Source organism: Musca domestica, unplaced genomic scaffold (genome assembly GCF_030504385.1).
Source record: "Musca domestica strain aabys unplaced genomic scaffold, Musca_domestica.polishedcontigs.V.1.1 1, whole genome shotgun sequence".
Classification (NCBI taxonomy): domain Eukaryota; kingdom Metazoa; phylum Arthropoda; class Insecta; order Diptera; family Muscidae; genus Musca; species Musca domestica.
Genome location: NW_026712114.1, coordinates 46,997,319 through 47,025,310, shown reverse-complemented (window position 1 = coordinate 47,025,310; position 27,992 = coordinate 46,997,319). Strand labels below are relative to the sequence as shown.

Below are 27,992 nucleotides of genomic sequence, written 5' to 3'. Positions count from 1 at the left end.
TAGGAAAAATATTCCATCAACAAACAGGAAAAAAAGGATAAACAAATGAAAACCGATGAAATGAAGCTTATCCAAGGAGAAGAATGAATACGAGAGACATAGCAAAAAGATAAAAGAATGAAATGGAAACTTGATATCCTTCAACACAAAGCCAAGTTGATAGCGAATAATAAGAAATGCCGGAAATAACAAACGACGCAAAGACAGACAATGTTGGCACAAAAGAAAGTTCGTTTATTGTTGTTGCCGTTGTTGTCATAAGGAAAAGTACGAATTTCCGTTGTTTAGTCAAAAACAAAACATTGATATTATTTTCTCAAGTAGTATCTCGGAGGTAAACAAAAAAGGAATGCAAACAAATATCAAGATGAGGGAAATAAATTAATTGCCATAAAAATATGTGTTCGAAAACAAAATTTGTATGAAACAAATAACGGTTTGTAAACAAATAAAATAATTGCAATCAACTAATGGATCAGGAAAGATTACGGAAGGTACATGCATTTTAATAATACTAATTTAATATCTAAACGAATTACAAAGGAGACCATTTCCTGCCTTTGCGAAAGAAACATTTAGGAAATTAGAACCTTTAGTTCTATTTAACCGTAGGATTAAAATTTCATTGGTATTATTTCCCAGTAAACTGTGGTAATGTAAATTATTTTTCCCCTTAATAATTTTATAGCTATACTAGGATACTTGAAATAATTGTTCACATTCTTTATCCGAATACAAGATAGAACTTAATTTTGTCATTCCATTTTCAACCTTTCGAAATATTTGTCACATGCATGTGTCGATTTTCCGATGTGCATTAAAAGGAAACACAGTTATTTGTATTAAATCTGAAATAATTGATATAAAAAGTTAGCTATCTTATTTTAGGACAATAGAATTCAGCTGAAACGTGGCATAATATAAGATATGAGATAAGTTAAAATATCCAAAATAAATTAACTTCAATTTAGTTATTCCGATGCTCAAAACCCCCGAAAAACAATTTTATTATAGGACCACTTTCTTTGTAGGTATAACTGAACTTGAACATTTCTGGAATTTCAGCATTTATATTAACGGATCCCACTATTTAAAAGGTTTTTGTCTAAATTGTCTGTTTTTTTGGAGAAATCATGGGTTTCCTAACAATCTTTTGACAGTCGTTGCTGCTTACAAATCAAACTACTAACCCATGCTATTTTAAAAGCCAATGTCACACGAAATAAATGGTTATTCTTTAGTCACTGAAATTCGACAAATAAGTGCTGCCATTGAACAACAATTTTTCTCATAAAAGAACACCTCATTTTCTCATATTCATAGTAGACATGAAAATCTTCTCATGTGAGACCAAAATTAACATGTTCTCATCGAAGAGAGAAAGGAATATCTTCTCATAGAAGGCCAGAAGATCTTCTCATAGAAGACCAGATTTTCTTCTCATAGAACTCCAGAATACGGGAAGGTATCTCATTGAAGGCCAGAGACGGGAAGGCCCGAAGTTCTTCTCGTAGAAGGACAGAAGGTCTTCCCGCAGAAGGCCAGAAGATCTTCTCGTAGAAAGACAGATGTTCTTCCCGTAGAGGGCCAGAAGATCTTCTCTTAGAAGGCCAGAAGATCTTCTCTTGGAAGGCCAGAAGGTCTTATCATAGATGACCAGAAGTTCTTCTCCAATCCATTAAAAATTCTGTTAAAATCTTAAAAATACCGAATGCCTATACGACGACGTGGACCCGCATAGGCAAATTTTGTCATCAGTTATTACAATATTTAAATGCGAAACTTGAAGAAAAATCTATTTATAATGTAGCTAAAATCATCAAAATACCGAATATAGGGGGTACTGTTATATGGGGGCTATACGAAGACGTGGACCTGCACAGATAATTTTCTGGCATGGGCTGAAGTATCCATTACGAACTTCACATGCGAAATTTAAAACAATCCCGGTAAATAATGTCGCTAAAATCATCAAAATACCGAATATCGGGTACGGTATATGGGGACTATACGAAGACGTGGACCTACATGGCCCACTTTCTGTTTTATGCTGCAGTATCTATTACGAACTTCAAATAAAAAATTTGGAAGGGTTTCCGTTAAATAATGTCGCTAAAATCATCAAAATACCGAATATCGGGGGGTACCGTTATATAGGGGCTATACGAAGACGTGGACCTAAACAGATTATTTTCTGTCTTAGGCTGTAGTATCCACTTTGAACTTCAAATGCCAAATTTGAAACAATTCCGGTGAATAATGTCGCTAAAATCATTAAAATACCGAATATCGGGAGGTACCGTTATATATGGGGGCTATATGATAACTTGGACCTACACGGCCCATTTACGAACTTAACCTGCCTACTGGCAAAATATACATGTGTGCAAGATTTTAGCCTTCTATCTCAATTTGTTCGAAAGATAGCATGATTAGAACAGACAGACAGACGGACAGACAGCACACAGACAGACGGACCTGGCTAAATTGTCTTAGAATTTTACGCTGATCATATACTTTGTTGGGTCTGACATGAGTATTTCGAGGAGTTACAAACGGAATGACAAAATTAATATACCCTCCATAGTATGGTGGAGGGTATAAAAATGGCTCAAATTATGAGCTTTCAAATAAAAAAAAACTTGATTTTCTTCCCAATTTTATAAAAAGACATCTATACCTCATTTCCTTTTTCATGAAATGAAGACTTAAGAGACACCATAACTCTAATTCACCCATAACACATTACCAGTTGAACTTTGTTTCGCAGTCTATTTCCCAATTCGGCAGTAACCACAAATTAAGTGCTTTCTGCAGTTATAATTTAGTTCAGTAGTAGTTAGTAGCAGCATCAGCAGCAGCTTCTTGGCTTGTTAGATTATTGAACGCAATGCGTGTATCTATAAATCAAGATATAAGTAAAAGCGCCATGCCACAATTACAGTGATTTCTTGCTGCTGATACCCGATGGGGTGGTGTTTCGGGCAAAGTAATACCCTTCACAGCCCATCCCTCCCCACGCTCCACTGTGCATTAATAAAACACAGCCTTGGGAATGGAATTTCCCCCCGCATCCTTAACTTTGCATCGATGTCGTATATCGTAGGTATGAGTATGACTATTTATCTTTGTTTAGACAACATCCAACATACTATCTATCGATGTACATAAATATTTATGTTTATAGCTTTTTATTGCAGTTTAGTTGTTTTTCTATTGATACCTACTTCTATAAATGGTTTTATAGATATTTTTGTAATGTATGGCCATATATATGTAGGTATGTGTGTGTGTGGATATATATCCGGTTATTATCTTATTCTTATTTATGGACACATTTGTAATACTCGTCGTACTCATTTATCTCTTTATTTATTTGTCACTAAGGAATATAACATGATTATCGTTATTATCATTAAAAGAATAATGTCATATGAAAGAAAAACAAAGAAAAAACGACAGCCACGACAAGAAACAAAACAAGAAAGTGGCATTGGCCAAGATGATAGCTGCTTAAAAACGCAATATTTCTTTCTAGGGACATAAATAAAAATATACACACATACATACGCACATTATACGAAATGGGCAAACAATGGCGAGGACAATTTTGTAACAATAAATTTATTTCCTTATTTGAGAGGGTATGCGTGCTGGGTAGACATTTCAGGCATTTTCAATTGGCCTTTGGCAAAAGGGATTCTTTATATCAATTTAATGTTTAAATAAATATTTGTCATAAAGACGGCATATTTATTTGAAATTGACCATTAATAATAACAAAAAAAAAAACAGCTGTTGATTTTCTCACACTGAATGATATGTAATTTGAATTTATGGGACATTAATCAATTGCTCGAAATTGACAATATTTTTTATGATACATAAATAAAACAAACTCGGTTTTTAATGTAAAACAAATAATCCATCTTAAAGATAAATTGTTCCACAAAATTTAATAATGTTTTTTTTTATTTATGACTCTGCGCTGTGGCAGATTCAGGCATCCTTCCAGAAACATAAAATAAATTTAAAAATTTCCACTAGTCCATTGAAAACCTATTAATGGAAGACAAAAGAAAATTTTAAGAGCATACATATACATATATGCATATGTGTGCTTGTATGCCTATATGTGAAATCCTGTTCTTACCTATGCAAATATTTATCAATATCCGTTGAGAATGCAAAGAAGGCTGGCAGTTCAAACATCTTTTACAGGATTTTATGAAAGCATGTATTGGTATTTTTCATATTCCATAGTCAATTTAATGCTTAACTTCTTATGGTTTTAACCAGATTAAAGATAACTGCTTACATTAAAATGTATATAGGTAACAGTGGATTTATTTACACAAATATAATATAGAACAGGAGATGATGAGCAAGGATAATGATAGACAATGTGAAACTTTAAGAATTTTGATGAAAATTTGTAAATGAAAAGCGTAGGTAATTTCTAGACAAGACTGTCACAACTTTATCGAGAAAAGCTACAACTCCATTTTATACCCTACACCACACTGTGATCAGGGTATTACGTATTTGTGCATTTGTTTGTAACATAGAGAAAGAAGCGAAAAAGACCCACAGTTCATTTTGATGTTCTGCATGGAATCACATTCTGAGTCGATTTATGCATGTCCATCTGTTTCATTTGAATTTTTGTAAACAAAGTACAGGTCGTATTTAATGGCTGTCCGAAATGAAATTTTGCACAAATTATTTTTTTAGGCCTAGGACGAAAAATTGAAGATAATAGATCAAAATTTAGATGCACCTTTCATATATATCTTCGTCCGATTTATTTTATTTTATTTTTTTTTTTAAAATGTGAAATATTAGTCTATATAGGTTGGAATTTCAGATATATGACCAAATTGATCGTAGAAATAAGTGAGATACAGATCTCATATATATTATTAATCCGATTTCTTAATTTTGGCCTCCACACCCGTAATATGAACTCAGCTCAAAAATGCATTTGCCCAATTTTATAGATGTTGGTCCCTTGTGAGGGAGATACCAGTAGTAGTGGTCCGTTCTATGTTTACTTCATATCAGATTTAAAGTTTTCAGAAATATTATGTTGTGAGAAATTTGAAAAAAATCGAACTATAATTTTACATTTTATAAGAGTTATGATTATTCAAAATTGTAACCCCTATTATGAGGAGTTGACCGATATTGTCCATTTTCGCAACTGACATAATAGTGAAACAAATATTTGAATTTGAAAAATTGAAGAAAATCGGATGAACCTTTCTCTTTCTATGAAGTTAATAATTTTCTTTGAAAATTGTTACTTTTGGTAGGGAAGGAAGGATTCAGACGATATTGCCCACCTTCGAACTGCATCTAAGTTTGATACTAGGTACTAATTTTGAACCAACCGTGTGCACCTGTCAAACCAAATATCCTGAAGAGAACTAGGCTATTTCTATAAGGCCCGTTTGGGTCTTTTAAATTATATGGTTAATATTTCATTCAAATGTATGTGCTGAACTGGAATTTTAACCGTTTATTTACAAAAATTAGAAGGCTTTGCAAAATATGCAAAACCTAACTTTTTATACAATCATGGTGCAATTGAATTAATGCGAATTCAGCTATCCTCAAAATTCCTTAAATATGGAAGTTCCGTTATATGATTGATATACCAAAAACTAGACCTTGGTATTGCTTTCCCGAAATCAAATTTCAGTCGATAGCTTAAAAAGCGTTTTCTCGAAACCGATAACATTTTTCGAGTAAATCAGAATTTTGTTTTCCATGAGATTTCCCAAAAATATTTCGAAAAAAATTAATATACGCACCATCTAGTTGTGGAGGGTATTCAAAGGTGTTATCTTATTAATACAAATTATGGAAATGGTTGTTGAAGTTATTTCTTTCATATGGCAAATTTTTTCATCACCATATTTATTTGAGATTTTTCATTTAGCCACCAAACTCTATACAAATTATTCTCACTTTCTTCTGTAGTATCCATTCATTCTCAATTTTTTTAAACAAATTTCCTTGTTTACCATAAATCTCATCGGAAATATGATATACCACCATCCATAACCCTTCATTATTACATATTTCTTATTCTTCTTTATTCAACCTGAATATACACACACTCACACCCCCACATAACAATGGATCACTTAAATATCGTTAAACAGACATTGTGTTTTATCTACCATCATGTGAATGTACACATATGTAGCAACGTATTTACGTCTATGCTTTAGCCATATTCCTTTAAATTCTACAAAGATGAAGAAAATATCCAAAAAGGAGAGTACTGGGGCCAAGTAAATTCAAATTTACTCCCTACTTACGTATTCGTTTTGGAACAAACCTACATGTAGACACACACACACATTTGTTCTATGTACTTTGTAAACACCATTGTGGCAACACAAATGCCAAATAATATGTATTGCTGCATGAGAATATTTGTACGTACATATCTTGGTCCTGCCCCAAAAAAAATTGTTGTATCGTTGAAATTGGTTCCTGTCCTAGCCCACCCGCTGAATATACCAGGCCATAGGAAATTGTATCATGAATTGTTGCTAACATAACCTACAATAAATGATAACTTTAAAATGTATTCCTTTAAAACGAAGCAGATGCAGTAAATAGGGTAAGGGATTTTTCCTAGTAAGGAAATTGCATCAAACCTTTTCATGTCGATATATTCAACATTGAACGAGTATTTATGTATTTTAAATAGCATACAAAATGTTGTTACCTTTTGGGAATCTTTTTTTTTTTTGTTAATGTATTTTAGAGAGAAGGATATATTTCCAAAGCAAAAATAACAAGAATCGACTGAATGTAAGAAGTTCTCTCAAATATACACATCAGCATCATCAACATGTCTGTGGGAAAACTGTAGCATGTGAGAAAACGAAACAATGAATGTAAACATAAAGCTCATTTTGAAGCTTATTTATTTTTCGGTAATATGTACGGGCAGCACATGCAGGCAGGCAAGAGGCATTGGTAGTTGTATTAGGACTATGTAAGTTATAATATATTCTGATATTACATGGCTTATGTTCGACTATTTGTTGAAACAAATAAGGATTTACCAAAATTTGAAACAATATCTATGATGTCTTGTGTTGAAAATGGTGAAATTACATCTTTAAAGCACCAATTTTCAAAGTGTTGGCTTTAATGCGACCTACAAATGTTTCACTTTTAGTTGTTACACTGTGTTATAAACATCTAGCCGAAGAATCTTATACTTTTTTTAAATCTTACTTTGTAGAACTTGTCCTCGTAAATTCTTACCCATGTAAAAATCGATTTTTATTGGCTATCATGTAAACTCAGCAAAAACTTAGTAGCTGTATGTGCTGAATAACACATTAAAAGGTAATGTAAACAGAAGAATGTTGTTAGTTCGAGACTAGGCTTTGTCAAAATAATATTTTCCAATTTGCTATAGACGTGGTTTTTACAGTATTTTCTATACTCAACAGTGGCAAAAGAAGCAGTGCTCTTTTATCAAATTTTAAGGCACTATATAAAGTGTTGCAAAATATATCTCAAAATATTGGGGTCGATTTATGGTCAAGGCTATATAAAGGTTTTAAAAAGGTTATCCTATGTTCCCGAAAAACTTTTAGGGGGTTGATCTGCAAACTGAGTACCATCAACTTCACTTTGAACTTCCTCAACACACTTAAGGGTTAATATGCTTCATCAAAATAACTATGGTGTTATGAGTAATATTACCGAAACACCAAATACTTAAAATGTAAGGATTTCAAAGAATCTTAATCTGAAATTTAAAATTTTAGGTTACTTTTCGAAGTAAAGATTAGTTATACATATATATAACATACGAATCGAGTCAGCGATATATGTTATGTTATAATTGGAGTATATCGGTTTACTTTTACATGTATCTCCCCCAAAAAGATTCACTATTTTAAATAACGTTATGCAACACGAAAATTGTATTTTGCCATTTCATCAACTTTTTCTGTAATGGATCATAAAAAATTGGGCCTGGGTGAGAAAAAAATTAGTTTACTATGTTTATATCTGGGAAATCTGTTAGAATTCTCCAAGGTCAATATTTTCGGAGGTCAATTTTTTACTATTTTCTCTTCAACTACGGAAAGATATCTACGGGAATTTAGAAAAATACTAAACAAGTAAAAGTAAAATACATTAAAAAACTTTTAAATACCCTCTACCATAAATTAAATTATCCGGATTCAAACGTGATCAACTTTAATCTTCAAATAGCAATGAAATTGGTTGAAGAAAACAGTTAAAGTTTTAGAAAATGTAGCTTAAAAAGCAAAAACTTTGGACTGTATTGTGATTTTAATAGAAGGACACTGTTACATTGAGTTAGGATTTTATGCTGATCATGAATATATATACTTTATGGAATGCCAAATACATGTTATATACCCTTCTTTCCACGGTGGGTGGGTGTTATAAATGAAAAGTCAAAATTAATATACCCTCCTTTCTAGGATGAAGGGTATAAAAATGTAGAACTCTAAATATAAGTTATTATATCTCGTATATCTGACAACATACGAAATCCCCACAATGTACGGTAAGGCTATTTTTTTAACTTTAAATAACTGCAATTAAAATGATGCTAAAAACCCCGGAATGTCAAAATTTAAAGAGTTATGAGCATTTTAAAAAAGCTATTTTTTCTCTCTGAAGAACTGCAATTAAGATGATACTAAAAACACGAAATGTCAACGTTTAAAGAGTTGTGAGCACCCTAAAAACTTTAAATAACTGCGATTAAATGATACTAAAACCCCCAAAATGTCAATATTGAAGGAGTTATGAGCATGTTGAAATAGGGTATTTTTTAACTTTAAATAACTGTTATTAAAATGGTGCTAAGAATCCCGATATGTAAATATTTAAGAGTTATGAGCATTATAAAATAGGCTATAAACCCCGAAATATCAATATTTAAGGAGTTATGAGCATTTTAAAATATGTTATCCTTTATCTTTAAATAACTGTACCTATAAATAGTACCGTTTTCATATATATGTAATAGTTACCTAGAAAGCGAACAATTTCTGTTCATTTCAATCCCTTAATATTCTGTGAACGTTTCCAAAAACAATTGGCTTTAAACTGAACCTAAATCTATGCAATATTTCGTGAGGATCGGACCAATATTACGACATTTAATTTGATTATAATTTGAAATGAATAGACTAACCTATAGACACTTTAAATGAACCTAAATCTATGCAATATTTCGTGAGGATCGGACCAATATTACGACATTTAATTTGATTATAATTTGAAATGGATAGACTAACCTATAGACACACAGTTAGATCGGACCAATATTGCGACGTATAGTTTGATTAGAATTTGAAACATACAGACGGACCAACGGATATATAGCTACATCGATTTAGCCCGGCGAGATCGGAAGATCGATATACTACTAAGTGTGTTTGGCATCACTATTTCAAATTCAAGGCCTGATAAAGAAATGCACAACCATTTCATTCTTAGGGGTTTTCTTGCTAGTTTTGAATAATTATAATTAGAAAATTAATTTCAATACTCATTTTAGAACTACTTCTTTTCCATTGAAAATATAAATGATTTTTTCCAAAAGACATCCAATTGCTTCAAATGTAATAATTCAAAAACTGTTTCATGTATCGAAAATATGTATAAACATATATATGTACATACCAATGACAAATATGCCCCACATTTCCTTTGATAAGCTCGTCTCTCACAAAATTTTGAAGTGTCTACGTATGCTGAAGCCTACTCAAACAAAGATTTGTTCATCTCAAAAGGAATCTATGTCAGTTTTTAGACCAGTATTGAATACTTTCGTAACAAACAAAATTGATTGTATTTCTATTTGCATTCATTTTGAAAATTTCTTGTAATCGAATAGCAAAACAAATCTCTCTGCCTTTGCGCCCAACGCACCAACAGCCTCTATCGTCTTTGATATGACGATATAATGGTATTTACACTTGTACATGTATGGAATATTTTGTGTGTCTATTCGCAAATACTGCATACAACAAAAAATGGAAGTATGTATGTATCTGTATGTATATCGAAATAAACAGATTATATTCATATTTATGTAAGTGAATTAGTAGTTGTTGCATTTACAGCAACAATGCATTTTTTGTGGGATTTTTTTTCTGGGAATTTGTGGTCTTCTAAATGATTTTGTTCTTCAGGAAATGATTAAAACTTTATGATTTCACTTGGGGAGTCGATGTGGTAGTATCTGATGGAAGAAATCTAATTCAATACAGTTTACATAATTTTTAATTCTTATTTGCAACAAATTTTACTGTAATGGTAGAACAGTTTTTTTTATTAGTACTTAGAAAAAAATTTACCCTCACAAAGACTCATCATAAAACAAGTAAGCAAAGGCCACAGTCGAGCGGGGCCGACCGTTGACTACCCTACAACACTATAATAAACGATGCAGTTTATGTAGGCGAGATACTCGAAAGGATTCCACAAGATATTGTGACAAATAATAAAAGAAAAGCATCAGGTTTCATTCTCTAATTTTCGAATAATAGCAACTTAAACTAATTTGCTCATTTCCAATTTATTGGTAGATGTTGCACTTAAATGGTCTTCCTAGATCTGGAACCAATATTTCCCAAAGACCATTAATCTCTCAGAAGTGGCAAAATATTAACATTTAATATTGGTTTTTGACTGAAACGCATCTATACGAGATACAGACATTTGACTATATTCTTCAACGAAATCAGCGTTAACGAAATAGTCAGAAGTGCGTCTTTCCTGTATTTGTGAATTCTCCAAAAAGTCACTGGAATGGACATTTTCATATTTTGTCTACAAAAGTTGGCAAACTATTTCACACAATGAATATTTTTGGATGGCCATCCAAAACTGCTTGGCTTTTGCAATGTCCGGTAACCCCCATTCAAATGTGAGTAAGGATCGAGCGATAATTACGACCTGCTGACAATTTTGCAGTTTTTTGGTCCATTTCAACCCCTAAATATGTGGCGATCATCTCCAAAGAGAAGAGGCTTCTATTCTGACCCTCATCTTATCCCCATGCGAAATATCGTAAGGATCAGGCCATAAATGCGATCTGTATATGATATCCTGAAATCCTAACTACTTAGTTTTGTTAGCTGTAGAAATATTACCAAATGTTTAATTCAAAATGAAAATATGCCAAAAATATGACAAAATTGAAAAATATGAGAAAATTTTACAAAATCAATATTTTCATCTTTAGAGAGATATTTTTATGCGATTTTTTTAGACGTTTTATCTTTCCTGCCAAGAGGCCATTCTGAATTAATGAGGACTGCCGAAATCAGTTCAGCCGTTCTCGACATATAAGAGATCTTTTAAGCATATCTTCTTTGATAGACATATATCGCACATATTTTGCTATATATCCGATTTGTTGGATGTTAACATCAATGTAAAGGTCAGAAGTAACCTTGTGATGGCTTTGGATTTCGCTTGGATTTAAAATATTCGTGGCTTAATGAAAATTTTTGAATTTTTTCAACATTAAAGATATGGTCTATTTTACTCTAAATATTATCCGATGGCCACCCTTGTAGGCTTCTTCCCCGCCCTAAACTCTAGCTACATGCGAAATTCCGCGTCGATTGGTCTATAATTGCGACCTGTATAGCTACTGCAAAATCAGACATTTTTTGAGTATTTGGTCCATTTCAACCCCTAAACATTTGGCGATTATCTCCAAAAGAAATATCCTTCTATCCTAGCCCTAACCCCACCTTCGTGCAAAATTTCGTTAGGATCGGGTCATAATTGCGACCTGTAGCGTGATTACAAATTAACATGGACAGACGGACGGACGGACATACATATCGACTCAGCTCGGCGAGCTAGGAAGATCCATATATACTTTCCTATGTGGGAAACCAATATTTCGAGGTGTTACATAAATTCTGGCCTAATCAAACTTATAATACCCCCAACACATAGTGTTGTAGGGTATAATTAGGAAAGAAACTAGTGCCAGTTGCATTAAGCTGAATGAAAAAATGTAGTTAATACTTAGATATTCGGGCAATTAAATTTAATTGAGTCTAACCTTTCACTCAAAATGATAGAAGTTTCGTCATTTACTTTACGTTCATTAAACATAAATAGTTTTCTGCAAATACTCCTGCAAATTGTAAAATTAATATTATTTTTCAAGCTTATTAGCATTATTTTGGCAAAACTGACAGCAAAGACCAACAAAACCTTAACAAGGGTCTTAGTTGCCCAAGTAAATCAAGGCTTTGCACCAACATTTTCAATTAATTATTGTAAATTGTATTTTACGCATACTGGGAGTGTGTGTGTGTTTGCGTCTATGTGTCTTCCATAAATATTTCAACATTTTAATTAATGTAAAAACGGATTTCAAGGTTGCCGTATTTTAAACATATGATTCATTATAATCCTCCCCATATTTAAATAATACATTCATTAAAAGTTAATTTGCCAAAGGGAGGTTTTCACTCGAAATTGTCTTAAGTCCGTAAATGCTTTCAACTATTATAAATCTTAATGTTTGATCTTTTGTTTCTTGTTGTCGTCGTCATCGTCGTCATAGTCACAGACAAACCTCAAAAAATTGCTTGATTAATTACTAACAAAATACTATAATTATGATTAATGAAGGTTTTACTAACATGTGTATATACACATGCACACACACACGCTTACTTGTTTGTGGTAAATAGTTCGCCGGAAATGGTTATGAATGTGCGAGTATAACTGCGAACTGCCAGTGGAATTTTATATCTATAAGAATTTTGTAAATAGCTAGTATTTCTGCGAAATTACACACATACATTGTTATAATTATTATGTATGCATTTATACATATGTATGTGTGTATTTATGTACGCAAGAGCTTACAACCACAGTGTGATTAATAACAAACATTATAAAAGATTAAGACATTTAGTTGGAAATTATAAAAAAGGGGTGAAAGTATATAATAGACGCACAGTGATCGGAAATGTTATTGTGAAGTCTACTATTGAGAAATTGCTAGATTTCAACCAGTGTGCTATAATATATTTGTTTATTTTTAAGACATGTTTGAAACAGATGGATAAAAATATAATTGTTATATGAAAAAATAGGTACACAAAAAAGTACCATATAAATATGATATATTACAAGGGACTAAATTTAGTACAATTTTATTTATTTACTTATTTTTATTTATTTATATTATTTTTTATTTATTTATTTTTATACCCTCCACCAAATGTATGTATGTAGGTTATATTAAGTGTGTCATTCCGTTTGTAACACCTCGAAATATACATACAAATTATACTCGTATATATTCTTGATCAGCATAAAATTCTATGTCGATTTAGCGATGTCCGTCCGCCTGTGGAAATCACTCTAGCTTGTGAACGAAATGAAGTAGAAATGGGCCATGTAGGTCCATGTTTTGGTATAGCCCCATATAATTGTACCTCCCTATTTTCGGTATTATGGTGATTTAAGCAACATTATTCACCGGATATATTTTAAATTCGGTATTTGAAGTTCGTAATTGATACTACAGCCTAAGACAGAAAATTTTCTATGCAGTTCCACGTCTCGTATAGCCCCCATATAACACAAACAATTGTGTGTGCAGGTCCACGTCTTCGTATAGCTTCCATATAACGGCACCTCCCGATATCCGGTATTTTGATGATTGTAGCGACATTATCCACTAGAATTGTTTAAAATTTGGTAGCAGAAGTTCGTAATGAATACTTCAGCCCAAGACAAAAAAAAATTCGTATAGCCCCCATATAACGGTACCTCCCAATATTCGGTATTTGAATGATTTTAGGGTCATTATTCACCGGAATTGTTTCAATGTTGGTACTTGAAGTTCGTAACGGGTGCTATTGCCTGTGCAGGTCCACGTCTTCGTATAGGCCCATATAATGGTACCTCCCGATATTGTTTCAATTGTTTCAAATTTGGTACTTGAAGTTTGTAACGGATACTTCAGCCTATGACAGAAAATTATATGTGCAGGTACACGTTTTGGTATAGGCCCCATATAATGGTGCCTCCCTATATTTGGTATTTTGATGATTTTTGCCACATTATTTACCGAAATATTTTTCAAGTTTCGCATTTGAATATTGTGATGGCTTACGACAAAAGTTACCTATGCAGGTCCACGACGTTGTATAGACCCTAATATAACGGCTACATTCGGAATTTTTAAGATTTTAACAGAATTTTTAACGTGCTTTTTTTAAATTGCCAAATTCATTCATGGAGATTATTAAAAATTCGGCCCGGCCGAATTTACAGCTTTACTTTTTTTACAAAATGTGTATCAAAATTAATTTGTGCATTAAATTACTCTTTTATCGCTAAGTTTTAAATCTTGTTTACACCTAATGTGAATACGTTTTCTTAATGTATCCATAAATCTTACTTTTACTTTACTTTAATCAGCTTGATCTAGGAAATTTAACACAGTGAGTTATCTAGCACAGACATTTTTATATTCCAGAAATTCTACATATTTTTGCTTCTTGTCCACTGAATTTCTAGCTGTGAAATCACGCTAGTAGTGTCCGATATGGGAAATCTCAATAATCAATATATCAACTTATAATAATAACCATTAAGTTTGGCCCTCCACCATTTGAAAGTAACACTTTAGAAAACATGGGTGCTGATATCTTGTATTTGAGCGGGACATATATTTCTGTAAATTTAAAACGAAAATGTTTAAAATTTCGTTAAAATTATCGGATGCTACCTTTTGTATGAGTATATATGAAAAATTTGTGCATGAAAGTGCTACCCTATTTCGAAAGTTACCCTTGTACCAAATGCAATCTTATAAAAATGTGGCAAAACCAATAAAAATACAGAATATCAGAAGGTACCATTATGTGGAGGCTATGTGGACCTGGATAGGTAACTTTCTGTCATATTAGATGGAAACCATTAAGAGCTCGAAATATGAAATTTGAAACAATTTTGTTAAAATTATATGAAAATCATAAAAATATCGAATATCAGGAAATACAGTAAAATTTTGACACATATGAACAATTCATTGCAAAGATGTTCCCCACATAATTTCAAACTGTGCAACCGCACATGTTGAGTACTTTTCAGTACCCATTCGGTACAAATTTTCATGCAACTTACTGTTTTTGTCTCCTCCCTACTAAATTACCCTCATACCAACTTTCAGAAATTTTGGTATCGGTTGTAGTACTATCCAATAAATACTATTTTCGAAATTAAAATTCCCAGTACATTTAAACATCGTAAGTCTTACTAATACTTTATAAAAAAGAAGTAAGCAAAGCCCATAACCGTGCGGAACCGATTTACGCTCTCTGTCGTGCTGATAGGAATTCAAAACAATTTCACACAAACATTTTGTCCATTTAACCCGCTAAATATAAACTCCCATTGAACATTTCCCGAGTATCGGACGATAATAGCGACCTGAGTATTATATCCCAACACATAGTGCTGGTTTTACTCCCACAAATAGGACTCCCACAAATAGGTACCTACATAAGAAGACTCAAGATTTCTAATTCCTTTGGTAAGAGTTTCCGAAAATTTTATAAATAAAATAGATGCGTGTGTTTTCGCATTTAACTACAGTGAATGAAAATGTTTTTATGAATATTTACAAGTATGTACATACGTGTGTGTGTGTGTGTTTCCACACATAACAAATAGTTAAGGATTAAAAACATATAATTTATCAACATCAATGTGGTACAACACAGAATAAGTTTTCACATAGGAAACGCTAAAGCATAATAATGACATCAACAAAAGCCAGAAAATGTAAGAATAACATATGCCACATTAAATCTTAATGGTTTTAGTTTTCTCCCCTCTCCTTTCTCCCATCAACACATTCACATTTACTCAAATATCCTTTCCATGGCCAGTTTTGTATATTAGGTAATATTCAACACATACAAAACTAGTAACAAATTATTAAAAGGATAATTTTCCTAAGGAAGCTAAACAAAAAGCAGAAAGAAACTGTTGATACCAGAAAATCTGGCACGAGCCAATCCTTGTGAATACAGCACAACCCACCAAAAACCAAGTCTGTGACACAATAATAATCCCATTTAATAGCAACAAATACCACTCCTAAAGACTTAACACGCACACTGCTATATATACACACACACACACTGAGACAGAGAGCAACACACAAAGTCCCCCAATTCATCGGACACACGCCAACGAAACACTGATGAAATTGAAAATGAAATCTGTTTTTGAATGTCCCTCTGCTCATAACTGAGTATTTTTTGATTTTATTTAATTTTTTTTTTGGTCTTCTTGTATTCAGTTTTGGGTTTTTTCGTTTCTGTTATTTTTTCGTCGTCTACAGGATTTGAGTAAATATTATTAGTGAAAGTGTTCTAAGTATGTGTTTAGCATAGAAAATATTATGGTTTTTGAATTGTATTTAATTTGATATTTACCCAACCAACCACCCACCCACAAAAATGTGGCTGGGCTCTTTTTTCTTGTTTTGATTTCAGATGGTCGCATGGGTTTGTCAATTCTACCTATTGCTGCTCTCTTAACCGGCACCCTATTCACGGTGGGCATTGCTGTTCTATTTGTTGTTGTCGTGGCCGTCCGCAAGAGACGCTGTCAGGGTGGCCGTAACATGTGCGATGACAAGGATAAACATTTGGGTACGTATGCAAGATAATGCTTATGGAGAGTGTGTGTATGTTTGTATCTGTGTATTTGGTGTTGTGAAGTGGCAAGGCGTGGAAAAAACCGAGCGAAGTCAGTTTATATTTACCATAAGCCGCTGCGTTTAAAGAATGACCATATAACTGTATAGATGCTGTTAAAAGCTTTTGGTAATGTATAAAAAATTGATGAAATGTCTTGTGGGCTTTTTAAGCGGAGCTGGTAAACAACAGGAGCGTAGATTTATATGAAAGTGAGACTTTAACGGGAAAATTCGCATTCAAAAAAATATGAATTGAAATCTATGTCAATTTCATGGAGAAATTTGAAAATATTAATAAATATTCAGACTTTTCTACTGCCTTATATGGCGAAGGAGATGCATAGGATGGCTGAATCAAAGTAAAGGCATACTTTGGAAATTTAAATAAGCATGTATGTGTAGTAAAAAATTGAAATCGTGCGAATTTTAGCCTTACTTAGCCTACTTATATTTTGGTTCCTATCCTTTTGGGCTTTTATTACTAGTTTTAAGTTTAGATTGGATTATAGAAAGCATTTGTTTAAGGCTGATATAGGCTTAGTCGATACCAGGGTTAACTCAAGGACCCTAAGTAAAAAACGTGTTGTCTAGTATTCTGATTTCCAATATTTTGATTATGGCCTGCTTTGAAAAACTTCGTTTGCTTGTCGTTAAAGAGAGGGAGCGAATGAGTCGCAAAAGCGGAAGAACTGCTATGAGGTAATACGACAGTACCTTCTGCCACAAAGCGAGAACTCTATACTTCGGTCTAATCCAACACACGACGACCATTAGTAATGAAGGCTGATCATTTTATCTATAAAAGTGATTGAAGATTATTTCTTCACAACGTACAAGTACAACTACGAATCATCTATTAATGCTTGTAAGATCGGAACCTTCCGTTTGAAACTCCATGATTTATTCATTCCATGCTTCCGTCTGACTGTCTGTTCATCTGTCCGTCAGTGGAAATCTCTAGCTCCCGAAAACAAATAAAATAGTTTTTTTACTGTCGTAGAATTTTGTATTGAAAATGTGTCATAGATGTCCACTTTTTTAAATAGCCTCCTTAAACCGGTACCGAAAGATAAAAGGTCTTTTGGTCATAATTTTGAACCAAAATTCTCTGTAGATTAGCAGTTTGTGTATCCGGTATGTATTAAACATTCTGTTCATATTGACCCAAATTTAAGTATAGTCCCCATATAATTGTAACATCCGATATTCCGTATTCTGATGATTTATGTCACATGTTTTAGCGGAATTGTTTCAAGTTTGGTATTTGAAGTTCAATGACGTAAAATTTCTTATATATTACCACGTCTTCGCACAGCCCTCATACAAAGGTACCTGCCGATATAAAGTATTTTATAATATGACTTTAGTCACAATATTCATAGGAATTATTTCAAAGCTGCTATCCAGTGTTCGGAATAGGTACCAACTTCTCTTATAGAAAAAATATCTACACAGGTATACGTTCTTGGACAGACACCATATAAATGCACCTCCACTAACAGACAATTTCTTATACAGGTCATCGTCTTCGTCCGACCCTCACATTATGGTACCTTCCGATATTCAGTATTCAGTATAATGGCTTTAGTCATATATTTTAAAGGATTTTTTTTTTGACATTTCGTATTGCAAACCCCTAATAACAGAAAAATATATCCTACCCGAAAACTAGATGTAAGCAAATATACAAATATTTTGAAAAGTGTTTAATATATTATTGTTCCCCAAAGGTTTCACATTGTATTTTAGCACTGCAGTGGTGTCGATCACTACTTACAAAACTTGTTCCGGTAGTTTTCTTAGTTATTTAAGCATGAGATTGTGATTGATGTACAGTATCCGCTTTCTCTTTTGCACAGTCCAGATTTTTTTTTGGAGTACCCAGGCCCTGTATAATATTCCTTCTTCTTTTGGACGCGGTGCAAAAAATTTAAATATCAGCTAAATCTGTTCTAATCAGTCAATATACTACAGAAAGCTTCAGTTGGGGGGTATTTTGACTGTCTCAAAACAAAATTCATGTTTTTCGTTTTTTGTGTAGCGCTTATATTATTCTCATGGTGAAGGGTATACAATATATATACTTAATTCACTTTTAACTTGTTGGTCGTAATATTAACACATCAGTTCTTGGCCCCGTGTCATTTGCTATGCCAATCCTTATTTTATAAAAAAACCGATTCCTATTTCTTTGGGGTTGGCCCTGCCTGATATCCATTGATCTGCACACAGTTCCGTTTTCCACTTTCCAATTTTTTTACCACACATTTAATAAAAAAATCCAATATTTTCTATGTTTTTATTTACATTTTCTAGCTGTTAACAATTTTTTTGGAGCTTATTTTTTGTCTAACAATTTTCTAAAATGCTTTGTTTTTATTTCCTCTTTTTGCAGGAATGGATGTTACTGTTACAGCACCACTAGAGACTGGTCCTGGTCATCAGCGCCTAGTTGTTGCTTACACTCTAAAACAAGGCATTGAAAAACAACCGGATATATTGAGTGCACAAAAAACGACGACAGGCAGCGTAACTTCATCACCATTGGGAAATCGACCAAGCGGTGGCATTTTTATAGATACCAATACCAGCAATGGTGGCGTAGGCTCTAAAGCTGGCAATTACACAGGCAATGGAGGTGTGGTGGGTGTGGGCAATAATTCGACAACAGGAAACTATGTAAGTTTGAAGCAAATCAAAACACACCAAAAAATAAAAACAACAATTTCTGAGGCAAAATATGGAATTTTGTAGCTAGGGGATGTGATATTAAAAGCTTAACTAGAATCATCCAAACAGCAACAAAAAATATAGAGAAAGCTAACAGAATTACTTTACCTCCAAAGGGATTTGAATGCCAAAACAAATATTTAGAATACCGAATATTAAATAGAATTCTGTAACGAAAAGTAAATAACGGTTATGTTTTTCCGTATCTATTTTTTTCTCTATTTAGGATTCGCCAACAATGAATTACAATGATGCTTCAACCACCGATCCGTTACAGCAACAACTCAACAGTCCTCCTTCGCAATCGAGCACATTGAAATTGGGCTCGGATAGCAACAGGAAGCCGTATCAAACCCCACCACTGCTATACGATGCACTCAATCGTCATGATATCTCACGTTATGACCCACTGCCATTGGCCATGAATTATGGGGGAAGCAATACCACATTAAGTTCCGGCGGTAGTGCTGGCAACCACTCGCTAACCAACAATGCAACCACATCACTTATGCAGAGCAACCTCAGCAATGGCCACTATGGCAGTAATCATCATCACACATTGCCGCATCCAACGTCGATGGCCATGCAGCAACAGCAACAACAACAACTGGCATCAAGTGCTACACACCAGGCCATGGGCTCGGAGAAACTATCAATAGCTGATTATCTTACGGCTAGTAGTCTAATTGATTACAATCTCAGTAAAGCTGCCACGGGGATGTTGAGTAACACCATTACCGGTGCTGGTGGTGGTGGCGGCGTTGGTGGCATTGGTTCTAACAGTGGCAATGGTTCTTCCAATTCAATTATGGGCCATATGACCCTGCCCAAGGGCTTGGGCTTAGGCTCCATAATGGGTGGCGGCAGCACAAATCAACCGGTCACGGCCCAAACATCTGCATCGGCAAGTGCAACGTCAACTACGCCAAACTCGACTATAACACCTTCATCTTCCAGCAATTTAGCCATAACACAAAAAACCAACACTAATCGTAATCATATTATAACGGATACCCTGCCGGGTCCAGAGAGTTGTGTTTAAATTTAAATAAGCCATAACTCAATTTTTAGAAAAGCTAAAAACTTTTTTGCCTCCAAACAACTCCTCTAGGGAAATTTTATAAAATTTCCAATTCAAAATGAATGAATGAAAAAATTGACGAATCTAAATGACGACGAATGAAGCATATAATAGTACATATATATATAGAAGAAATATATGCGTTTATATACAAACTAATGTATGTGTAAATATATATTTTAAGAAACAAGACTGCAGTAAACTAATTTAAAAAATAACATAATTTCGTAAATAAATAATAACTTAAAAAGCAAACAAAAATTAAAGGATGTGGAAAAGAGAAATATTAAAAAACCAAATTGAAAAGCAAAAACAAAAACAAAATAATTGTTAGATCAATGAATTTTATGTAAAGGAAACCAAATATTCCTATTAAATAATTATAGTTTTTTTAAAAAAATAAATTAAGGACACGAAACAACTGAAGGATAATAAACTGCGAGTAAGAATGAAAACATGCCATTTTTAGTTTATCGAAAAATCAAAACCAAGCATTATAATCAATTGGAAATTTATGGGCAGTGTAACTTTCATCAAAAAAGCTCTACCTATTTCTTTCAAATAGTTTCCTATATTGATATGTCATTTTTCTTCAGCAATATTTAAAAACGGCATTACTTATCGCTATCACTGAGTATTGTGTTTTTATTAGTCTAAACATAATTACAATGTTCTTGTCCAGAGAAGAGACTTTTAATTATTTTATGGAAAAAATATTCTTACATTTTCGTCTTTGATTTTTTTCTTGAGATATTTTTAAATATTCGTCTGGAATGGAAAAAACGAGGGGAAAACTATTAGAGATATGTGTGTATGACATACCAAAGACCCTAAAAGTTAATCAAATGTTTGAGTCAATTTTAAAACTTTTTATTTCAATTCAAATATTATTTTCAGCGTTGCGATTTCAGGTATATTTCGCTTGAATTTTTAACGATTCCGTATAAATATAAAGATCAGAAATAGAGGAAAAGAATATGGAAAAATTTTTCACTTGACATTTTTCTATGACAATGTGTACAACTTTGTCTTAGAAGAAAATGAAAATTCTTAGCGAAAAAGTTCAAGGAGATAAGGAAAAACGGCGTGATATGTGTCATTTCTGTTTTAGTCTTTTATCACGCTGCAGAGAAAGATTATGGCTAATAGTTTATATATTTTGTAGCGTCAAATATTGCGACTCTTCGCCTTTGGTCCAGGTTCTTTAAATATGTATATAAATGACCATATACATTTTTGAAATAATATATCATGGAATTTGGATTTTTCTACACGCAGACTTTAAATTGAAGAACAACAAGCTACCATACTACCATTTTCATACCCTTAGGCATATGGTTACAGAGAATATAATAAATGTGCCTCATCGAAATAACGTTCTTAGATCCTATGTCTCTTTGGACGAAATGCATTTCAGGACATTTGGAGTCGATCAAGCTGTGTTCGGTCGCCCGTCTAACTGGTTGGCTGCCTTGTGCACCAGGGAATATTCAATGTCCTCCAAGCTTAAAACAGTGTACTAGTTTTACCACCCTTAAATCGAGTGTTCTCGGCTCACCCCTTTTGTTTCCTCATCCACATATGTTGGTAATTTTTAACCATTAGATCTGTTGAGAATATGTTCGGGTCAATTATTGAATAATTACAATTCTCATAAAATGCGAAAATATTTCCTAGTTCTCTTCAAAATTCAGAAAATATTGTACTAACATTAGGTGAAGTATAAAGATGGTATATGTAGGTCCAATCGTTGTGGTACGTTCCAAGCAGGGTACTCATAAGTAATGGCCCAACGTTGAGGAGGATTGTCAGATAAAATTCAGGCTAAATTATTAGTACCTGGTTTAATATTGTAAATTCTAATGAGAGCAGAGAGAATTTTCCCGAAAACTTTAATTCATGCTATATTTACACCCATTAGAAGCTCGTAATATCAGTTGACACAGCTGAAAAGGATCTTTAAAAAACAATATTTGGGTATACATTTTTGAGAATATATCTCCGACTAATATTTCAAGGTTTTATAAACGACATGACCAAATCAATATTGTAGTGTATAGAATATTTTAAATCCAGTAGTGATACGGAAGTATATGGATCAAAATAGGCGAAGAATGCCACTGAGTAAGGACGTCATTAAAATGAAGCTCTTTCAAAAAGGGATAATTCGTCTACTTTCTGGAATATAACTATATATTTTTTTTATACAGTACACCACATAGTGGTAAGGGTATTATGTCTTTGTGCATTTGTTTGTACCAGGGAGAAGGAAGCGATATAGACCCATAGTTACTTCTGAGGATATTCATAGAATCACTTTCTGGGTCAATTTATGCATGTGAGTCTGTCCGTCCATGTCTGCTTGTGAAGCAAAGGACGAACCCTATTGAAATTGGTGATAATCGTATCAGATTTAGATATAGCTCCCATATTTCTTCAACAAATTTCTGGTTAATTCTGCACCAAATGGCCAATATAAGTCCTAATGACCTGCATTGTGGTACATCTGGCCGCATTCAGTTTAGAAGCAAGTACATCAGATATAGCTATATCTCCTATATATATGTTTCACCGTAATATGCACTCCACAACAATGATATTTGGTACAAGATATCTTATAGAGCTCAGAAATACTTTTTGCAAATTTTATCTACAACGACTAAGGAGGAGGATATAGCTCCCATATATATCCTTAATCCAATTTCAGCCAAAATGGAGTGAATTTCGGGACGTACGTTTCCATTTTGTGGAACTCGGCTCTGATATATACTTTTTAATATAATCCTTCTCGAAGTGATATAATGCACTCCATGTATGTATATGTACGGAAAAAGGCGACTCGAGTTGCGTCGCTTTTTTCCGTCCCATTAACGGCGTAGGTTCGTGCCCTAGTGTGGGTATTTTTAACAATGTCTTACGTAAACGCATTAGATGTTACAATACATATTAGTCATAAGAATAGGGCTGTATCGGCCCACCTTTGATGTACCTCCCATATTACGACACCTATCCAATCCAATAGGCTTCAAAAAATCATCTCTTCTTCGGCAAAAATTTTAAATATTGGTCCACTTTTAGGTACAGCCATTATTGTACATTCTATCTGATTTTACACTTTTGAAACTTCTATAAAGACTATGATTTGATGTACTACTATACAAGAGTGCAGACCGGTACAGGTTTGGCGTATCCTTCATTATCTCAAATTCTAGTTAACTGTTATGCAAAAGCACTGGGATTAAACCTGACAATTTGGAAATATCAAAATAGAGTAACCCAAAAACAAACGTCTATGTAGTTCTAGGTTTCTCCATATACACAAATTCTCAAAGCCTTGGGGACATTAAAATGTTCCATTAACTGTTTTCTTATATCGGAAGTATGAAGATGAGTGGAGAATATAGTCAATTTCTATATAAAAACTACCAAACTGACATGTATCAGACTTCTCTTATTAGCGTGGAGATTAGGTGAGAGATTTATTCGAAGAGGTAGTCCAGTGATAGAACTAAAATAAACAATTTCGGATCACTAGAGATTACTTCCTATTCCTTCCTTCGTGATACTGGGACAACGAGGGTCTTAACATTGGCTATGTTGATGATAAATGCTGTGAAAAGAATTTTGTCCAAAAAGGCTATTAAAATGATTACATTCGATAAATTTTCCGAACTTTTAATAATCAAACAAAAATACCTGGAAATACATAATCTCCAATTTATAGTTGTTTTTATCCAAAAAAAAAAATCTAAAAATTCTCTATCATCAAAATTAATCTATAATCCTGTTGTTAGCTATTCTCACAACTTAAAAAATACTTTCCACAAATTTCTTTACACAATAGTATTTCCAATTGATTTTATACTTGCGTTTTTCATATATATATATATTTTATATATTATATAGTCCGTAGGCAGCAATAAACACGAAAACATTATCCATTGTGTTAGAAAAAAATTCTATATGCCTACATAAAGAAGTGTACGGATATTGTTCATATATACTAGACATTGAATTATGTTAAAAAAAAAAACTCTTTTTGTTAAATCAAATTTTGTACAAAATCAAATAATCTTAATAATAGATTTTAGTTACCAAAGAAAACTATAAAATAATAACTAGTTTTAATAATAGTACCCATAAAAGAATTCACATATATATTATTATATATATAAAAATGCGTATGTATTTACATCTAGAATTCCTACCAAATAAGTAATTATAGCATTTAAGCATATCTATGTTTGTTGTAATGACATATCTCTACTAAGTTGTGAAAAGTGTAATGTTATAAATATTGAAAATAAGAAACATAAAATCAATAAAACAATAAAAGTTATAAATATGTATGTACATATCTATAGACATATCCCAAACAACTATCTCTGGTTTTATATTGCTGTCCAGTTTTTACAATGGTTGTTGGTTTTACCCCGTCTTTTAATTTAATGGCTCTCATTCTGTTGGAAAATCTGATTTTTATTTTCAAAATTTCTAAATAAATGTTTGTTATGAATTATAAATTTTGAATATGATTTATTGGGAAGATTTGCTGAATTTTTAAATGTTTTCATGTCATGATCTTCAGAATACTTTATCAAGGACTATAAAAGCCAGACACGTTATTTTAAAAATGATCATTTTTTCACGGGAATTTAAGATTTTTTTCCAAGGCAAATATTTGGGATTTTTAAAGAATTTTTCTTGAAAAGCTCTAATTGTTTTTAAAGATTTATTTTTTTGGAGAGACCTTTTTATGATCCCTGAGGCTAATTATTATGGATATTTTAAAGGTTTTGCGAAAGTATTTAAAATCCCTTCAATAAATAACTCTTCATCCAATTTTCTGTTTGACCCTGCTTAACATTGTTGACAATGCGCCTATTAGTTGTTTGAATGAACATATTTTAATTAGAAACTTAACTTTTTATTTTCTGAAATTTGCTTTGTTAGAGGGAAGATAATATTAATGATCTGAAATTGGTAGTGAAAAAAAGCCAAAGTGACACTATCACACACTCATCATTAGGTATATTTGCTAAATCTCAAAAATTAAACTAATGAAGGAATAATAGCTCAAAAATCGTGAGGGCCGACAATATAATATCCTACACCACTATGCATATTTTGACGAGCTACTCTTAGCAAATTAACATGTTTTACTATGGGGAATTTATGTGAAGTAGATCATACCAACTATGAATCTTTTCTAAATGCATATATTGGCTTTAGATCAGTTATAACTTTAAATCAGAGGAAACTAATATATGGGAGATTTATCCAAATCTCCATCGATTGTCACCAAATTTGACAGAGGTAAGGGGGGTCACCAAGTGTTACTATTTCGTGCACAATGTCCAAATCTGAACCGATCTTGAGCAAATTTGCCGGAGGTATTTCTGAGCTGCATACGAAATTTCATTCTTATAGAGTGCATATTACGAAAATGAGGGGCTCAAACTCCATATCGTATAAAACTTATATGTGGGAGCTATAGCCACATAAAACCTTAACCGATTTTCACTTAATTTAAAGTATTTACTTCTTATATTGACCATAACCGTGAAATAGGATCAAGATATATGGTAGGTATATCCAAATCTAAACCGAACATGATAAAATCTAAAAAAGGTATTTCCGATATCTGGTACCAAATAACTAACTTTTAGAGTGCATATAATGAATGTGAGGGACTTAAACACCAAATCATATGAAACATACAGGGTGAGATAAAAAAACTGCAACAAAGTCAAACGCAATAATTTTTAATTTTTTATACCCTACAACACAATGTGTTGGGGGTATTATAAGTTTGATTGGGCCAAAAATTATGTAACACCTCGAAATATTGATTTCCCACATAGGAAAGTATATATGGATCTTCCTATCTTGCCGAGCTGAGTCGATCTAGCTATGTATGTCCGTCCGTCCGTCTGTCCATGTTAATTTGTAATCACTCTACAGGTCGCAATTATGGCCCGATCTTCACGAAATTTTGAATGTAGGTGGGGTTAAGGTCAGAATAGAACCCTATTTCTGTTGGAGATGATCGCATAATATTTAGGGGTTGAAATGAACCAAAACTGAAAAAATTTCCTGATTTTGCAGTTGCTCTACAGGTCACAATTATAAACCAATCGACGCGAAAGTTAGCATGGGGCTAGAGCTTTGGGCTGGGCAGAAGCCTTCCAATTTTGATGGTCATCAGCTAATATTTAGTGGGTGAAAAAGGCTATGACATTTGAGTTAAATAAAATCAAATTTTCCATTAAACCGCGAATATTTTTAATCCCGGCGAAATCACAAACAGACGAACAGGTCAATCCTGACCGTTACGTAGATGCCGATAGTAAATATTTCGGGTATGTATAGCGAAATATATACAATGTATATGTACAAAGGAAGGGAATGTTAGCTAAAATGCTTATATCTCAAGAATGGCTGGACTGATTTTGACAAATTTTGTCAATGCAGAATGCGCTCATTTCATAAAAGGACGAAATCTAAAAAAAAAAACGCATTAAAAGGGGCCTATAATGACGTTAATATAGATTTTATAGTATTTTGTGACATATTTTCATTTTTCATATTTTTTATCGTATGCGAGTTTTTCAATTTGACTTATAATATTAAAGTGTATATTTTGTAATATTTTTTCACCTTACAACACAGGTTGGAGATATTGTATATCTATTGCAATTATCGTCCGATCCTCACGAAAAGGGTAGGGTTTTGTTCAGAATGGCTAGGCCTATTGTTTTCAAAGATGTCCGCAATATATTTAGGGGTTGAGATTGACCAACAATAGTTCGTAAATATTGGGGAAGTGTCCCTGTTCAAAATGCTAAGGGTAATATCTGCGCAGTGCTCCGTGATATAGTTTCAAACGCGAAATCTTCCAAAATGGATTAGGACATAAGAGGACAGAAAAAAAATTCCTGATCACACAATTGAAGCCTTTCGACACGCCTGAGAAGATAATTAAACACAGGGAAGAATTCTGCCATTTTGGATGACCATTGGATTATATTTAGCCGTAAAATGCACCACAAAAACTAACAGCACGACGGATTCCATAAATATTGGGAAAATGTCCCTGGTAAAAGCAAAATCTTCCAAAATGGATTTGGGCATGAGGGGGCTTCTAACATATTGTAGTGTTGTAGGGTATCACATGGTCGGCCCTGCACTACAATAGCCTTTGCTTACTTGTTTTTAAATGTTATTGAATGAAAGCAAAAAATCAAAAAATTGAAATTGCATAAAATTTTAGAATAAGTTTAGATTCGTTCGATTAACACACCATCGCCATGGCCGGCACTTGAACAAGATCATTTTTTTACAATCTGCTGGACCACGAATGTTTTCTCATCGGAGAAAACCAAATTCAGC

General features: G+C 33.0%; 1 protein-coding gene across 1 annotated transcript in view; it reads left to right on the top strand.

Annotated features, from left to right (window-relative positions):
* The window catches only part of LOC101894331 (uncharacterized), a 531,058-nt gene extending 509,573 nt beyond the window's left edge, over positions 1-21,485 (top strand). The window contains exons 15-17 of the mRNA XM_059123561.1: positions 16,584-16,742; positions 19,185-19,468; positions 19,746-21,485. Of these exons, the coding sequence (XP_058979544.1) occupies positions 16,584-16,742; positions 19,185-19,468; positions 19,746-20,561 (1,259 nt within the window). The 3' untranslated portion in view covers positions 20,562-21,485. The remainder of the gene's footprint in view (positions 1-16,583; positions 16,743-19,184; positions 19,469-19,745) is intronic.
* Positions 21,486-27,992: the final 6,507 nt, after the last annotated feature.